Raw genomic sequence first — 17,316 nt, forward strand, 5'->3', positions numbered from 1 at the left:
AAACTTCCAGCTCAGCATTGTCCCCATGACTTGTCCTACCTGCCAATCTCCTTTTCCACCTATCCACTCCACCCTCTCCTCCCTGACCTATCGCCTTCATCCCCTCCCCCACTCACCCATTGTACTCTATGCTACTTTCTCCCCACCCTCCTCTAGCTTATCTCTCCACGCTTCAGGCTCACTGTCTTTATTCCTGATGAAGAGCTTTTGCCCGAAACATTGATTTCGCTGCTCCTTGGATGCTGCCTGAACTGCTGTGCTAATCTGAATAATCTCTCTTCATGATAAATTAAACTCCCTTAGCTCATTAAGCTCAAAAGAAGACAAGCAACTTTATGCAACTTGTCCTCAGAATGATTTGGAATGTTGTGTGTTTCTCTCTGGACATCCAAATCATGATTGAAAGGGTCATGTTATGTCCAGATGTGGTCAGTACCTGAAAGTGAGTCCTGATTTGCTCTTGAGGTTCCGTAGTAAGTCAAGCTGGTTGAGTGGAGGGATCAGCCTGTGACAACAGCACACAGAAGAGGAGATGATGTGGGTTTGAACACAAGAATTGATGAAAACCAGGACTTCAATGAACAGACTCCATCTGAACTCTGAAGGAACACTCTTCCCCAACTACATCATCTTGCTGTGTGAGTAGATTCACAGTCCATCAACTTTGAGCTCTTTGAAATCACACCCGCACTGTTTGAAAACTTATAATCAGTTAAATAATCCCACAAAGAACCTGCTAGATTATTGCAAAACCATACTTGGTTTCTCAAGAGAAGCAAACAGGCAATCCCTAGCCAATCTGGGTGTATATGTGACTCCAGCCCCATACTAATTCAAGATGGTAACACATACCCACTTCTCCAGGGGGGAGTTGGGGATGGGTGATAAAGAACATGCTTGCCAGCGATGGTCACCTCCCCAGGAATCAATTTCATAAGAAACAAATTCTAAACAACTGACAAGAAAATCAAGATTTCCTTTGCTCAAAAAAAATTGCTAAACCTCTCTCTCTATTTTGCCTCAATTAGCACAGATTCTGGTGGTCCTGCAATCATTTTAAACCGAACAGGGATGAAACATCTTCCAGCATCCTTTGGAGAAGATCCTATGCTAAAAGAACATGAAAGAAAGAGATAGAAAGCTTAATATTACACAGCTCTTGAAAGTAGCAGGATACATTCACACAGTTCTGAATTAAACATGCAGAACCCTTGGGCTTTGTGAGCAGAGGCATTGGGCGCATTACCAAGTTATAGAGTCACAGAGACATACAGCATGGAACAGACCCTTTGGTCCAACTTGTTCATGCTGACCAGATATCCTAGTTCCATCTGACTCATATCCCTCGAAACCCTTCCTATTCATTTACACATTCTTTTAAGTGTTGTAATTGTACCAGCCTCCACCACATCCTCTGGCAGCTCATTCCATACACACAACACCCTCTGTGTGAAAGAGTAGTCCCTTACATTCCTTTTAAGTCTTTCCCTTCTCACCTTAAACATATGCCTTCTAGTTCAGTAATGGTAAACCTTTGCAAATCACTGGTTAGACTTAGGCATAAATTTGCTGCTTTTTACCCAAACCGACTTACATTATGTTTTCAAAACAACCTCAGAATTCTGAGCAGGAATTTGTCAGACCCAAAATGTTTGGAAATTTGGGAAGACCACTTTAAATCCTGTTCCAGCTCAACAAGAGGTTCCTTGTAAAACCCAGAGGATAAAACACAGCCTGTATAATCGTGGTGTACACCTGGGGCTGAAATGTGGAATGGTAAGAGTAAATGACTCTGGAGCCTGTAACACACACAGAATCCCTACAGTGTAGAAACAGGCCATTTGGCTCAACAAGTCCACACTGACCCTCTGAAGAGCATCCCACCCGGTCCCACCTCCCTACCTTTTCCCTGTAACCCTACATTCTCCATGGCTAACATACCTAACCTACACATCCCTGAGCACTACGGACAATTTAGCATGGCCAATCCGAAGAAAGTGAGGACTGTAGATGCTAGAGTATCAGAGTCAACAGTATAGTGCTGGAAAAGCACAGCCAGTCAGGCAGCATCCGAGGAGCATGATTCCTGATGAAGGGCTTATGAGTGAAACGTCGATTCTCCTGCTCCTCGGATACTGCCTGACCGGCTGTGCTTTTCCAGCACCACAAACTCCCCCAGCATGGCCAATCCACCCTAACCTGCACATCTTTGGATTGTGGGAGGAAATCGGAGCACCTGGAGGAAACCCACACAGACACAGGGAGAACATGTAAACTCCACACAGATAGTCGCCCAAGGGTGGAATCGAACCAGGATCCCTGGCACTGTGAGGTAGTAGTGTTAACCACTGAGCCACTGTGCTGCCAGGAAGTGATTGATTTGACCAAGCAGGCCAGGGAGAGAGGATCAAAGGAGATAACCAAGGTCCAGTTTAAAGGATTCAATCCTATTTTTAATCGGACTGGCCAGTTATAGGTTGCATTGTCAATCTTGGGAGCATCACTCACATTTCTCAGCGTTTGACCTCCAGGTCATGTTGGCAAGCAACACCCAAGGAGAAACACAGGAACACGTTATTTGAATACTCCCACTTGTAAAATTACTGGAGGTGGAAGAAAGGCTGCCCAACGTGCTAAAACCTCTAGTAACACATTCAAAGAGCACCATGACCCATAAGGAGTCCTTCGGGAAGTTAGATTTATAGATATGATTAAATAATCTGCTCAGAGATGATAATACACACTGCCAGAGCAGGTGGGACTTGAACCAGGGCCTCCTGTCTCAGATATAGGGCACTACCATTGTGCCACAATACATACCCTGACCCATTCTGGCTCCCACGGTTGGGTTTGTTTTTGTGGGGATCTAAATGTTTTCATTAGCCTCGACAACATGACATCATCAGGTAGCAACTTTCCACAGTAAAGAAGGACCCGTCATGTAGTGATTAAGATGAGCCTGTTATTTTGAGGTGGAATTTGATTTGTTAGGAGGTGTGTTCACCTCAGGAAGAAACAGAAATGTGAAATAGGAACTGGAGGTGGCCGTTCAGTAAGCTTCAGCTCAGCTCATCTTCTACTATCCCTCAGTTCTGAGGACATTTTGGCTAGGTTTGCAGGTGATACAAAGATAGGTGGAGGAACGGGTAACATTGAGGGAGATGGGGAGGCTGCAGAAGGGTTTGAACAGGTTATGATAGTGGGCAAAGAAGTGGCAGATAGAATACAATGTGGGAAAGTGTGAGGTCATGCACTTTGGTCAGAAGGATAGAGGGATGGACTATTTTCTAAATGAGGGGAAAGTTCAGAAATCTGAAGTGCAAGAGTCTTGGGAGTTCTAGTCCAGGATTCTCTCAAGGTAAACTTGCAGGTTGAGTTAGTAGTTAGGAAGGCAAATACAATGAGAGCATTTATTCTGAGAGGACTTGAATATTAAAGCAGGGATGTACTTCTGAAGCTCTATAAGGCTCTGATCAGACCACACTTGGAGTATTGTGTGCAGTTTTGGACCCCATATCTCAGGAAGGCTGTACTGGCCCTGGAGCAGGTTGAGAGGAGGTTCCCAAGAATGGTCCCTGGAATGAAAAGCTTAACACGTGAGGAACATTTGAGAACTCTGGGTTATACTCAATGGAGTTCAGAAGGATGAGGGGGGTGATCTAACTGAAATATACAGAATATTGAATGGCCTGGACAGAGTGGATGTTGGGAAGATGTTTCCATTGGTTGGAGAGACTAGGGCCCGAGAGCACAGCCTTACAGTAAAGGGAAGACCTTTAAGAACAGAGATAAGGAGAAACTTCATCAGCCAGAGAGTGGGGAATCAATGGAATTCACTGCCACAGAAGGCTGTGGAGGCCAGGTCATTGAGTATATTTAAGATGGAGATAGGTAGGTTCTTGAGTATCGAGGGGATCTAGGGTTACAGGGGGAAAGCGGGAGAATGGGATTCAGAAACTTATCAGCCATGATTGAATGACGGGGCAGACTCGATGGGCTGAATGGCCCAATTTCTGCCCCTATGTCTTTTGGTCTTAATACACTTTGTACCCAGAAATCCATTCATCTTAGTCTTGAAAAGACTCTGACACTATCCACAACCCTCTGAAGTAAGATTGCATAAAGAATTCAATGTGGGTTGGCTCTGAACTGCACTCTGGGAAAGTAGGAATGGGCAACAAGTGCTGGCCTAGTCAGCGACACCCTGTGAAAAAATATTCCCTCTTCTTGATCCTAAATAGTCAAAGCTTTAGTCTGAGACCGAAGTCCTACATATTAGATTCTTCAGAAGGAACTTGCTTCACTCTAACTTTCCACCTGGCTGGGGGTATGTGAAAGAAACATCTCTCCTTATAGTTTTAAATGTGATGATGCTGTGATTTTTGAAATATTTACAGAAAGTGTATGTGTTGTTCAGCGAAAGGGAGTTTACCACCAGGAGGCACACTCAGAAAGCACGGCGACACAAACACATACAATGTACCTACTTGTCCGACTGTCACTTATCACAAAGCCTCGCGTGTGGAATCCAGGTTTCTATGGAAACACCTGCATGACAACGGCATTGACACTACAATGAAGAGATGGAGCAAAAATAAACTTGTGCGGAACTGAACTAAAATGGAAGGAAATAAAAAGAAATTTGAAATTAAATAAATAAATAAATAAATGGAATTAAATCATAAAGCCAAGTCTGATCTTGTTTTGGAGAGAGGGGAGGACTTGCCCCCACACCTACCTGTACATTGGGACGGTTAGCGTCTGCTCAAAGCACTGCCAAGTGGCATGGAGGTCTGTCCGGCCCAGACTGGTGGAGTAATATCGCCAGGCAGCCTTTGTGTGAAACATAGAAACACAAAGATTATCAGATTATTCTTCTTAGATTGTGCATTTTCCCACTCTTTATCGCTGCAACTCCTGAATCAGTGTTCAAACTAGCTGAAGCCACTCCCTCAGTTAGTCCCTGCGCTGAGCAGAACCCAGGAATTGTCCTGTTCAAACTCGGTTCCCTCTGACCCGTGCAAGCCTGAGTCAACCTTGGCCATCCCACTCGGGACAGACTTTGCTGAAGGATGGGAGAAGACTTTCACAAACATCCTTTCACCCCCTAGTGTATATGAAATGCGTTCCCTCAAGGCGATCAATTCAATTCTCCAAAGTTATCAATGTCATTTAATGAGGCACCATTGGTCCTTCCAGCCCAGTGCCCTTTCACCGTTGCCTGTAAGCTCGGAGCTCATTTGCCTTACCTGGATGAGACCAGCCGCGGGATTCCGCCGCTTCTCAAAGTGTTTCTGTCGATGTTGCTCCTGAACCTTCAGAGCAAAGCCAGAACCCAGAATCCCCTGGATAACAAGAAAAAACATCAGGAAGAGCTCCTCTGTAATTTCCTTCTCAAGCACAAAGGCCAACAAACTGTTGTTGGGCAGGGATTTTAAGAGGAAAGGAAGCAAAGAGGGTAGAGGGAGTTGAGATAAACATTGGCCACGATCTAATGAAATGGGAGGAGATTGAGGGGCTGAAGAATCTCCTGTTCTCGTGTTTTGACAATTGCATCTGGAAGGAAGTAGATACGGCCTGTAATCTGGAGCTAGCAATAAAGACCTGACAGTAAAGAACTCTCAATTCTAACTCTGTAGAAGTTAGTTCTAAAGGGACAAGAGGCTGAGGTGGAGTTATGATGTGGAGGTGCCGGTGTTGGAATGGGGTGTACAAAGTTAAAAATCATACAACACCAGGTTATAGTCCAACAGGTTTATTTGGAAGCACTAGCTTTCGGAGCGCTGCTCCTTCATCAGGTGGAGTTAGTGTGGGCTCAGGAAATGAGCTTCTCAATGTGGCAGCAAAGATCAGATCAATAAAGACGTTAAACAGGAGTACAGGCTGCTGTTGATACAAACCTAATCCTGGATCATCGGCAACTACTCTCCTTATGTCCCCACACACACACACACTCCTACATTCACTGTTACCCACTGAATTGTAAATTACCTTCACTACACACTCCGGACCAAACATCCAGAACAGCGCATTCCCAAAATGGAGAGGTTTGCTGAAGTATTACACTCAATGTCCAAACTCCTAATTTTGGTGAATTAATATCCTGGAGAATGTTTATATTTATTTCAATATTTCAAATCCCTAATTTGCTCGTGAGCCATTTAACCTGACTTCTGCAACAATCAAATCAAATCTGATCAAAATCAAATCCCACCATGGAATTCCTAAATGATTTACAAGCAAACCCTTCATAAAACATCCCCTCCCTCAAACCGATGACACAGGCATTAGCAATGTTGGAATTAATCACTCATTATCTCTCACTTTTTCTATCCTCCTTCCCCTCAGTCATTCCTTTCCTCATTTCTCTCTTCAAATCTTTCACCCTCTTCTCTCTCAGTTTAATGATTAGATCTTGACCCAGTGACAATGAAAGAAAGATCAATAAATGTTCAGACAAGTCATGAAGGAACCTTTTCCCTTTGAGGTGAGGGAGGTCAGATCCACACAGGTTAGGACCTGTCCAGAGTTGGAATCTAGATCAGAGTGGTGCTGGAAAAGCACAGCAGGTCAGGCAGCATCCGAGGAGCAGGATCCTGCACCTCTGATGCTGCCTGACCTGCTGTGCTTTTCCAGCACCACTCTGATCTAAAGTCTAGTTTCCAGCATCTGCAATCCTCACTTTTGCAGAGTTGGAATCTAGCTGGGGATCAGGATCGGGATCTGGTCGGGGTCAGCTCCCAGATGGCAATCAAGATCTGGCTGGGGATTCAGATCTGGATGGAACTGGGATCCAGATAGGTTGGGAGCCAGATCAGAATCTGGGATCCAGGTGGAGATTGGGATTCGGTGGGGAGATCTGGATCCCGTTGAGAGTCGGTAGTCAGATCCGGTCAGCAGTCAGGATCCAACCAGAGGTGAGGATGGGGGGAAAGGTCTGGATTCCCAATGGGAGTCCAGGCTGTGTCAGCACACCATGGTATTCACCCTTCCCTGTGTTCTGCTTACCGCTGGCAAGGCAAAGAAAGAGACCCCGATGAGAGTAAACGTCGCAGCCAAGAGTCGACCATTCCATGTGACTGGATACTTGTCTCCATATCCAATGGTTGTCAGGGTGATCTGTAGAGATACATCAGGCCACAAATAAAAAGCCAGTCACACAGAAATGACAGTGAAGCTGCTGGATTATGTGAAGTCCCAACTTCCTCACTAATGTTTGAAACGATACACAATTTTAGATTTAGTTGAGAAATATTTTTGTGTTCAGAAGTGGGGGAGACGTTACTTGAGTTTCATTTTCAGAGTTGTGCTTGTGAGATCGGTGCTGAGAATTCTGGAGGACTTTGCATGCTAATTTAAAAAGACTTTACAAGTCTTGAAGTGAAGAGATAGGGGTGCAAAGTTTAATGCATTAAACAAGGAGATTGGGTAAACTGCACTGCTGCCTAGAAACAGGAATCCAGAGGCACAAACATGCAGAAAGGTCCAGGAGGGAGGGTGTACATGTGTGAGAGAGAGTGGAGACCCAAGTATTTATTTAAATCTATTGTTGGGAACTGAGTTTAAGAAACTTGCTCTGATGTTAACAGTGAATACTATTTGTGGTTTATTTTAGGTGTCTTAGAGAGAACTACCAGCTGAAGAAACATCACCTACTGAACTTGTTGAAATTTACAGAAATGAAACCAATTGCCAACCTGAGCAAGAAGCCTTGGTATAAAGCTGGTGATGAGACTGAGCTGTGTTTTCGTTACAGATAAGGAAATTGCTGAGAGAAAGGAAGAGCGTAAGTTTGAATCCTTTTCTGACATTTGTAATGAAATCATTCCAATCTTTCTGCCCAGTTTAATTTTTTTCTTATTTAATGCACATTTTCTTCTTTGTGTTAAAAGTACAGTGACAGACTGTGATGAATAATTAACCCTCCACAGTTAAAAAATAACTCAAAGTTAGGGTCTAAAAAGTCAGTTTCACTCCTGATCTGACTTGCCTATATTCATACCAGCTGAGATAATAACAAGGGAAAGAAAACTGCTATTCTCACCTCGTCTGGGTCTATATGTGACTCCAGTCCCATGGCAACAAGGTAGATTACCCATCTCAGGGCAATAAATACCAACCTTGCCAGTAATGCCCATGTCCCAAGATTGAATAAAAAGTGAAGAGATAACAGACCAGAAGCTTGTCTAAAGGAGAATGTTCCGGGGTGGGATCTGAAGAGGTGAAGGGGATAGTGAAGTGGAAAGAGTTGGTACGGAGTTTGAGTGATTGAAGAGTCGTTACTGAGCTGTTAGCTGCTTGCCTCTCCAGGCATCACAATCAAATTGGATGGTATACAGGGCAACACGAGTGGGGAGTATTTTGTTCAGATATCAAATGTTTGGATAATTGAATGTTCAGATAATTGAATGTTCGGATAACACAGTTTACCCAAGCATCGGGACCTTGAAATCTTGTTCGGATAATCCAAAATTTGGATCAAGTGTTCAGATAATTGAGGTTGTACTGTAGTCTGTCACTGGAACATCTTGAATCAAACAGCATCCCCAAACCATGTCAACTCCTATCAAATTGCTGAACTTCAGTCAATGAACACAGCTCACAGTTCCTGAATTGTTTTATCCACTCAGGAGACTCAGCTACTGGATGTCCCCACTGGGCGAATGTAGACCCAGTTCATAGAATCCCTACAGTGGGGAAGCAGGCCATTCAGCCCATTGACACCACGCCATACCTCCGAAGAGCTTCCCACCTAAATCCAACTCCTCTACCCTATCCCTGTAACCCTGCGTTTCTCATGGCCAATCCACCCGAATCTGCACATTTTTGGACTGTGGGAAGAAACCGGAGCACCTGGAGGAACCCCACGCAGACACTGGGAGAATGTGCAAACTCCACAGTCGCCTGAGCGGGTTTGTGGTACTGAGAGGCAGCAGAGCTAACCATTAAGCCACTGTGCACAAAGTGGCCAGTTCTGGCTGACCAGGATGGAAACATAGAAAATAGGTGCAGGAGCGGACCATTCGGCCCTTTGAGACTACCCCACCATTCAATATCATCTTGGCTGATTATCCAATTCAATCCTCTAATCCCACCCTCCCCCATATCCTTTGATCCCTTTAGCACAAAAGATATATCCTTCTTGAAAACACATAATGCTTTGACCTCAACCTCTTTCTGTGGAAATGAAAACCACTCTCTGGTGTAAGAAATTTCTCCTCATCTCTGTCCAACAAGGTTTATCCCTTATCCTTAAAATATGATCCCTGGTTCTAGATTCCCCCCACCATCAGGAACATCCTTCTTGCATCTGACCTGTCTAGCCCTGTTAGAATGTTATGGGTTTCTATGAGATCCCCTAGGCAGAAGTGGGTACTGAAGATCCTGGAGATTAGAATCAAGGTTAGAGTGGTGCTGGAAAAGCACAGCAGGTCAGGCAGAGTCCGAGGAGCAGGAAAATTGACGTTTCAGGCAAAACCCTTCATCCTGATGCTGCCTGACCTGCTGTGCTTTTCCAGCACCACTCTACTCTTGACTCTATGAGATTCCCCCTCATTCTTTTGAATTCCAGTGAATACATTCCTAACCGAGTGAATTTCTCCTCATACATCAGTCCCGTCATCCCAGGAATCAGTCTGGTAAACCTTTGCTGTATTCCCTTGACAGAAAAAATGCCCTTCCTCAGACAAGGAGACCAAAACTGCACACAGTATTCCAAATGTGGTCTCACCAGTGCCCTGTATAATTGCAGCAAGATGTCCTTGTTCCTGTCCTCAAATCCTCTCGCAATTTGCCATCTTTACTGCCTGCTGCACCTGCACATTTACTCTCAGCGATTGGTGCATGAGGACACTCAGGTGTCATTGAACATCACCCTCTCTCAACTCCTAGTCATTTCATCAATCAGCTCCCCATCACAAAGCAAAGCTCAGAACTCGAGCCCTACAATTAGTACAGAGATAAATACACTCACCAAACCCCACCAGAGGGCATCCGCATACGTTGCAAAATCTTGGTTGTCATCTTTCTCGGCGAGATAGACCAGGAAAGAGGCGAGAATGAGGCACAGGAAGCCAATATACCAAGCAGTGATCAGCTCCTGAAAGGCAGTGGGTACAGCGAGGAGATAGAGGGAGTGAGAGAGGAAGAAACAAGACAAACAGCTGGAACTGAAGTGTGAGAATCAAGGAAGTGAGACATGAGACATGGAAAGAAAAGAGAAGACTTGCATTTATATCGCGACTTTCACAACCTCACCCAGTCTCAAAACACTTCACAGCTAACTGAGCTTCTTATGATGAAGAGTTACCCCAGTCACTTAGCCAATGCAGAAAGTACCTACAAATAGTAATGTGACAAACCATTAGGTTATACCAACAGGGAGCAAGAATTGGCCATTCAGGCCCCTGAGCCTGTTCTGCCAGGTGACAACACCGTGGATTGTTCGGTTGTGGTCGTCATGCTGCTGTCCTCTTCATCCTAATACTCTGATTCCTCCATCAGTCACTAATCTATCTCCACCTTTAGAATATCCAATGATCCAGCCTCCACCGCTCTCTGGGAAAGTGAATGCCAGAATAGCCAATCCTAGAGACATTAAAAAAACAATCCTGGTCTCTGTCTCAATTGGCAATTTCTTTTTAAAACTGTGCGCCCCACTTTCACGAAAGTATCCATTTTAATAATGCTGACCCAATGAATTAAACAGTGACCCAGGATTCTAGGCCAACTATCCCTTTTCTTCTTCAAAATAGTACAGTTGGACCTTCTGCAAGGAGAGAGCCTGCAGAAAATCTGATGCTTTTACAGTCAAATAGCCCACAATGCACATGCACAAATGGCCATTTGGCTGTTAGCAAAGGCCTGTTAGTCAATGCAAAGCCTGATTTTAATCTATCCACATACAAAGAGTTCAAATTGCTGCAAGGAATTCACTTAGAGAGGAGAAAGGGCACAGGGAACAGACCAGAGCAATCGCTGGATTACTGGACTAAGGGAGTGTGTTGGTCGCCCATCGCATAGTCCACCCAGTACTGACCAATTAGGGCCCGGGAATGGGCTGCTGAGGCCTGGAGGGCCAATCAGAATGCATGAGACAGTGGGCAGCAACAGCAATCTCACTGGGAGAGGCAGACGTGACCCAGGTAGCTGGGAGAGCACGGCAGGGGCTGGGGGTTGGGGGTGAGGTGGTATTCTCTAAGGAATGCAAGGACAGGTCACATCATGGGTGAGCTGGAGACATCACCTCTGAGCAATATATACAGTGCTCTGTATACAGGAGGCTCCCCCACATTAATAAAGTCATCACCATAGGATCATAGAGTTCTACAGCATGAGAAAGGCCCTTCAGCGCTAGTCAGAAACAACCAATTCACTATTCTCTTATCCCATTTTCCAACACTTGGCCTGCCCACTCACCTATCACTATCACCTCCACCTGCATCCACCTTCCCATTGACCTTCACAACCCCCACCCCGTCCCATCCCCCTACTTATCTTTCAGACCCTTTCCCCATCCACATTCCTGATGAAGAGCTTATGCCCAAAGCATCGACTCTCCTGCTCCTCGGATGCTGTGTTTTTCCAGCACCGTCCTTTCTGACCACAGCCTTATCCATCTTGATGTCACACTGCACATCTAAATACTTCCAAATAATCCCTGGAAGGAGCAGACCGTCTCCAGAGAAAAGGCTGGGCCTGTATCCTCTGGAGAAACTGAGGGAGCTGCACCGGGCGGATTGGGAAAGGATGGTTCCTCTTGTAGGAGATTCTAGAACTAGGGGTCAGAGGTTAAAAAGGAAGGATGTACTCATTTAAGACAGAGACGAGAGCTGAGGGTGACCTTACATAGGTTTATAAAATCATGAGGGGCATGGATAGGATAAATAGACAAGGTCTTCTCCCTGGGGTGGGGGTGGAGTCCAGAACTAGAGGGCACCGGTTTAGGGTGAGAGGGCAAAGATATAAAAGGGACCTAAGGGGCAACTTTCTCACACAGAGGGTGGTACATGTATGGAATGAGCTGCCAGAGGAAGAGTTGGAGGCTGGTACAATTATAACATTTAAAAGGCACCTGGATGGGTATATGAATAGAAAGGGTTTAGAGGGATATGGGCCGGGTGCTGGCAAATGGGACTAGATTAATTTACAATATCTGGGTGGCATGGACAAGTTGGACTGAAGGGTCTGTTTCTGTGCTGTACATCTCCAGGACTCTATGGGGAAACATTTTTTTGTCTCAGAAGATTGAGAGTCTTTGGAACTCCCCTCCTCAAAAGGCAGTGGATGCAGGTTGATAAGATTCTGGATGACCCAGGGGCTGAAAGATTATCAGGGAAATGCAGGAAGGTAGAGTTGGGGTTAAAATCAGACACAATCTAATCAAATTTTGAAGCAAGTTCAAAGGGGCCAAAGAGCCTATACGTGTTCCTTGTGCATATTTCCATGGACTGTCCTGGACTGGGCCACGTACACGCTCACTGCTCCCCCCCTCCTCCCTCCCCATCACGTGAGGCTGCTACAGGAGCAGAAATGAACACAGGAACCTTCTGATATCCAAACACCCAGCCCACCCTCCCCCATACCCCATATTCATAGCCTCTAGCTCCCTCTCCACAGGCCTACAAGCGTTAACTCCATAATCCACCTCTCCACAGTGTTTTCTCATTGTCGGCAAGTTTCAGTGCGAGGCTAAAGTTTAGAATCAGTGCCACAGCCTCTGAAGGGTGGACTGAGAGCAGTTTTGGTCATTATATCGAAGCAGGATATAGCTGCACAGGAGGTTGGGGGGGAATGGAATGGAGTTGTCCTATGACAAGAGGTTGAGCATTTTGGATTGATAATTCCCGGAGTTTAAGAGAATGAGAGGTATTCCCATTGAAACCTCCCAGATCCTGAGGGACTTGACAGGGTGGATACTGACAGAATGTTTCCCACAGGCTGAAGAATCTCAAACATGAAGGGGGCACAGTCTCGGGACTAGGGGCTGATCATTTGGTACTTTTTTTATTCATTCATGGGAGGAGGGCATACAACAGGTCAGCATTTACTGCCCATCCCTAATTGCCCAGAAGGCAGTTAAGTGTCAACCACATTGTTGTGGGTCTGGAGTTACATATAGGCCAGACCAGGTAAGGATGGCAGATTCCTTCCCTAAAGGATATTAGTGAACCAGATGGGCCTTTCTTTCCCCCAACAATCATTTCACGATCAGCACTGGATGCTCAATTCCAGATTTTATTCATAACTCCACCATTTTCCGTGGCAGGACTTGAACCGAGATCTCCAAAATGTCGCCTGGGTCTCTGGGTTAATAGTCCAGTGACAATGCCACTAGGCCATTGCCACCCCACTGAGATGAGGTGAACTGCCTTCACTAAAAGCATTGGCTGAGAGCCTTGGCTGCTCCCAGTTGGTGAGAATCTTCAGGATTTTGGGAGCTGGGTTTTGGATCTCACTGGGAACAGAGGAGTGAGTACCAACAGCTCAGCCTTTGTCCTGGTGAATGGCGCAGCAGGCCCAACGAGCCAATGGCCTCCTCCTGCTCCCATTTCTCCTGTCAGTATTCCCAAAGTCCTCCTCGCCATCCCTCTCACAGAGTTACCTTGCTGTGTGCATAGACGACCGATCCCAGCAGTTTCCAGGTGCCCCCTCTCCGGTCCATACGGATCATCCGTAAGATCTGGAGAAACCTCAAGCTCCTCAAGGCTGACGTGGCAAAGACATTGCCCTGTGTCCCTGCTGCAAGGACAGCGATGGAGGCCACAAGAACCATGACATCTAGATGGGGAAAGTCAGGTCAAACAAGGTCACTCCCCTAAAGTGCCAACTATCCATCAAATCTAACCTATTGGACCTTGCCATAAAGTCTTCCAGTTTCCCCCACTCCCTTTCCCTAACAACAGGAGTTATTGATATCTCTCTAAACTGGGAAGTGCCAAGGATTACACTGTGGGAGAGTAAAGTTGCGAGTTTAACTAGCTCCTGCTTTTTGATTTGAATATCAGCAACTTGTGAAGGAGAGAGGGGGAGGGTATCCCAGCCAACAGAGTCAGGGAATGGGGACTCAGGTGTGGGTTTGTGGAGTTATCCTGTATCAGTCAGTAAATGTAATAGAGTGAAACCAACTGAAAGCGGGATTTACTGGAACAAAAGAGAGACAGAGAGAAAGAGAGAGATAGAGAGGGAGACAGAGAGAGACAGACAGACAGACAGAAGGGGAGGGAGAGACAGTGGGATAGACACAGACAGTGACAGACAGAGAGAGACATAGAGAACAAGACTGAGACAATCACATGATTTGGAGGTGCCGGTGTTGGACTGGGGTGTACAAAGTTAAAAATCACACAACACCAGGTTATAGTCCAACAGGTTTAATTGGAAGCACACTAGCTTTCGGAGTGACGCTCCTTATCACCTGATGAAGGAGCGGTGCTCCAAAAGCTAGTGTGCTTCCAATTAAACCTGTTGGACTATAACCTGGTATTGTGAGACAATGACACAGAGAGAGATAGAGAGGGAGACAGAGAGACAAAGAGAAAGAGAGACAGAGAGGGAGGAAGAGACAGTGGAATAAACAGAGACAGTGAGGCAGGAACAGAGAGAGAGAGAGAGAAAACGAGAACAAGTCTGAGTCAATGACACAGAGAGAGACAGACAGAGAAGGAGACAGAGACACAGAGAACAAGCCAGAGAGAGAGAGAAGAACAGGCAGGTGGAGAAGGAGACAGAGACACAGAGACCAGCGAGAAAGAGGGAGAGAGAGAGAGAAAGACAAACAGACAGACAATGGGAGAGAGACACACACATAGATAGCAAGGCAAAGAGACAGTGGGAAACAGAACAGGCAGATGAAAAGGGAAATAAAGACGGATACTGAGGAAGGGAGAGACAGTGGGAGAGACAGAGAACAAACAGAGAGAATGAAAGAGTCTGACATACAGAGAAGGGACTGAGGCAGAGGCAAAGACAGACAGAAGCAGAGAGAAGCAGAGACTAACAGTGAAGCAGACAGATGAAAAGGAAAATAGAGTTATAGAGCAATAGCGACAGGTGGACCCATCAGCTTAATGTGTTGTATGTTTTCTCAGGGTGAGAAAGTGTGAGAGAGAGAGTGTGTTTATGTGAGAGTGTGTGTGAGAAAGAGTATGCGCGTGCACGCGCGTGTATGTGTGTGAGTTGAATTGAATTGAATTTATTGTCATGTGTACCAGGACACAGTGAAAAGCATTGGCTTGCGAGCAATACAGGCAGAGCACAGAGTTACGTAGCATAGATAGTAACAATTAGAGAGGCAGTTAGAGGCAATGAGGAACTTACAACAGCAAGGGGATGTGATGGATGGCAATTATAGGAAGCGACAGAAGTCTCAGGTACAGTCACATAGATGAGTTAACTCCAGGAAAGGTAAGAGAGGTAGGCAGGTAGTGCAGGAGTCTTCTGTGGCTATCCCCATTTCAAACAAGTATGCTGTTTTGGAAAATGTAGGGGGTGATGAATTCTCAGGGGAGTGTAGCACGAACAGCCAAGTGCCTGGTATTGAGACCGGCTCTAATGCAATGAGGGGTACAGCAGGTTCCAAGAGATCAATTGTGTTAGGGGACTCTCTCGTCCAAGGTACCGACAGACGTTTCTGTGGCCAGCAGTGAAACAGCAGAATGGTGTGTTGCTTCTCTGGTGCCAGGATCAAGGATGTCTCGGAGAGGGTGCAGAATGTTCTCACAGGGGAGAGGGGCCAGCAGGAGGTCATTGTACACATTGGAACTAACAACATAGGAAGGGAAAAGGTTGAAATTCTGAAGGGAGAATATAGAGAGTTAGGCAGGAATTTAAAAAGGAGGTCCTCGAGAGTAATATCTGGATTACTCCCAGTGCTACGAGCTAGTGAGGGCAGAAATACGAGAATAGAGCAGATGAATGCATGGCTGAGGAGCTGGTGTATGGGAGAAGAATTCTCATTTTTGGATCATTGGAATCTCTTCTGGGGTAGAAGTGACCTGTACAAGAAGGACGGATTGCACCTAAATTGGAAGGGGACTAATATACTGGCAGGAAGATTTGCTAGAGCTGCTCGGGAGGATTTAAACTAGTAAGGTGGGGGTGATGGGACCCAGGGAAATAGTGAGAAAAGATTTCAGTCTGAGACTGGTACAGTTGAGAACAAAGACAGTCAGGGCAGGCAGGGACAAAGCAGAGAACGAGGTAGGACTGATAAATTAAACTGCATTTATTTCAATGCAAGGGGCATAACAAGGAAGGCAGATGAACTCAGGGCATGGTGAGGAACATGGGACTGGAATATCATAGCAATTACGGAAACATGGCTCAGGGATGGGCAGGACTGGCAGCTTAACGTTCCAGGATACAAATGCTACAGGAAGGATAGAAAGGGAGGCAAGAGAGAAGGGGAGTGGTGTTTTTGATAAGGGATAGCATTATAGCTGTACTGAGGAAGGATATTCCCAGAAATACATCCAGAGAAGTTATTTGGGTGGAACTGAGAAATAATAAAGGGATGATCACCTTGTTGGGATTGCATTATACACACCCAAATAGTCAGAGGGAAATTGAGAAACAAATTTGTAAAGAGATTAGATTAGATTACTTACTTAAAGTGTGGAAACAGGCCCTTTGGCCCAACAAGTCCACACCGACCCTCTGAAGAGCAACCCACCCAGACCCATTCACCTACATTTACCCCTTCACCTAACACTACGGGCAATTTAGCACGGCAAATTCACCTAACCTGCACATTTTTGGACTGTGGGAGGAAACCGGAGCACCCGGAGGAAAACCACACAGACACGAGGAGAATGTGCAAACTCCACACAGTCACCTGAGGCAGGAATTGAACCCGGGTCTCTGGCACTGTGAGGCAGCAGTGCTAACCACTGTGCCACCGTGCCACCCAGTTATCTATAAGATCTCAGTTATCTATAAGAATAATAGGGTGGTTATGGTAGGGGATTTTAACTTTCCAAACATAGACTGGGACTGCCATAGTGTTAAGGGTTTAGATGGAGAGGAATTTGTTAAGTGTGTACAAGAAAATTTTCTGAATCAGTATATGGATGTACCTACTGGAGAAGGTGCAAAATTTGACTTACTTTTGGGAAATAAAGCAGGGCAGGTGACTGAGGTGTCAGTGGGGGAGCATTTGAGGCCAGTGACCATAATTCTATTAGTTTTAAAATAACGATGAAAAAGGATAGACCAGATCTAAAAGGTGATGTTCTAAATCAGAGGAAGGCTAATTTTGACGGTATTAGGCAAGAACTTTCAAAAGCTGATTGGGCGCAGATGTTTGCAGGTAAAGGG

The 17,316-nt window shown here is 45.6% G+C and overlaps 1 protein-coding gene across 9 annotated transcripts in view; it reads right to left on the bottom strand.

Moving 5' to 3' along the window:
* LOC122560320 (potassium voltage-gated channel subfamily KQT member 2-like) overlaps positions 1-17,316 on the bottom strand; it is a 176,825-nt gene that overhangs the window by 45,273 nt on the left and 114,236 nt on the right. For 4 of the 9 annotated variants that reach the window (XM_043710927.1, XM_043710921.1, XM_043710923.1 and 1 more), the window contains exons 4-9: positions 13,604-13,779; positions 9,974-10,099; positions 7,009-7,119; positions 5,250-5,345; positions 4,739-4,833; positions 437-505 (exon numbers count right to left, since the gene is read on the bottom strand). In XM_043710927.1, coding sequence (XP_043566862.1) covers positions 437-505; positions 4,739-4,833; positions 5,250-5,345; positions 7,009-7,119; positions 9,974-10,099; positions 13,604-13,779 — 673 coding nt within the window. Of the gene's footprint in view, positions 1-436; positions 506-4,487; positions 4,616-4,738; positions 4,834-5,249; positions 5,346-7,008; positions 7,120-9,973; positions 10,100-13,603; positions 13,780-17,316 lie in introns of all 9 variants that reach the window. The other 5 variants (XM_043710924.1, XM_043710922.1, XR_006314715.1 and 2 more) reach the window with 4 other exon arrangements.

Source organism: Chiloscyllium plagiosum, chromosome 20 (genome assembly GCF_004010195.1).
Source record: "Chiloscyllium plagiosum isolate BGI_BamShark_2017 chromosome 20, ASM401019v2, whole genome shotgun sequence".
In the NCBI taxonomy this organism is placed as follows: Eukaryota; Metazoa; Chordata; class Chondrichthyes; order Orectolobiformes; family Hemiscylliidae; genus Chiloscyllium; species Chiloscyllium plagiosum.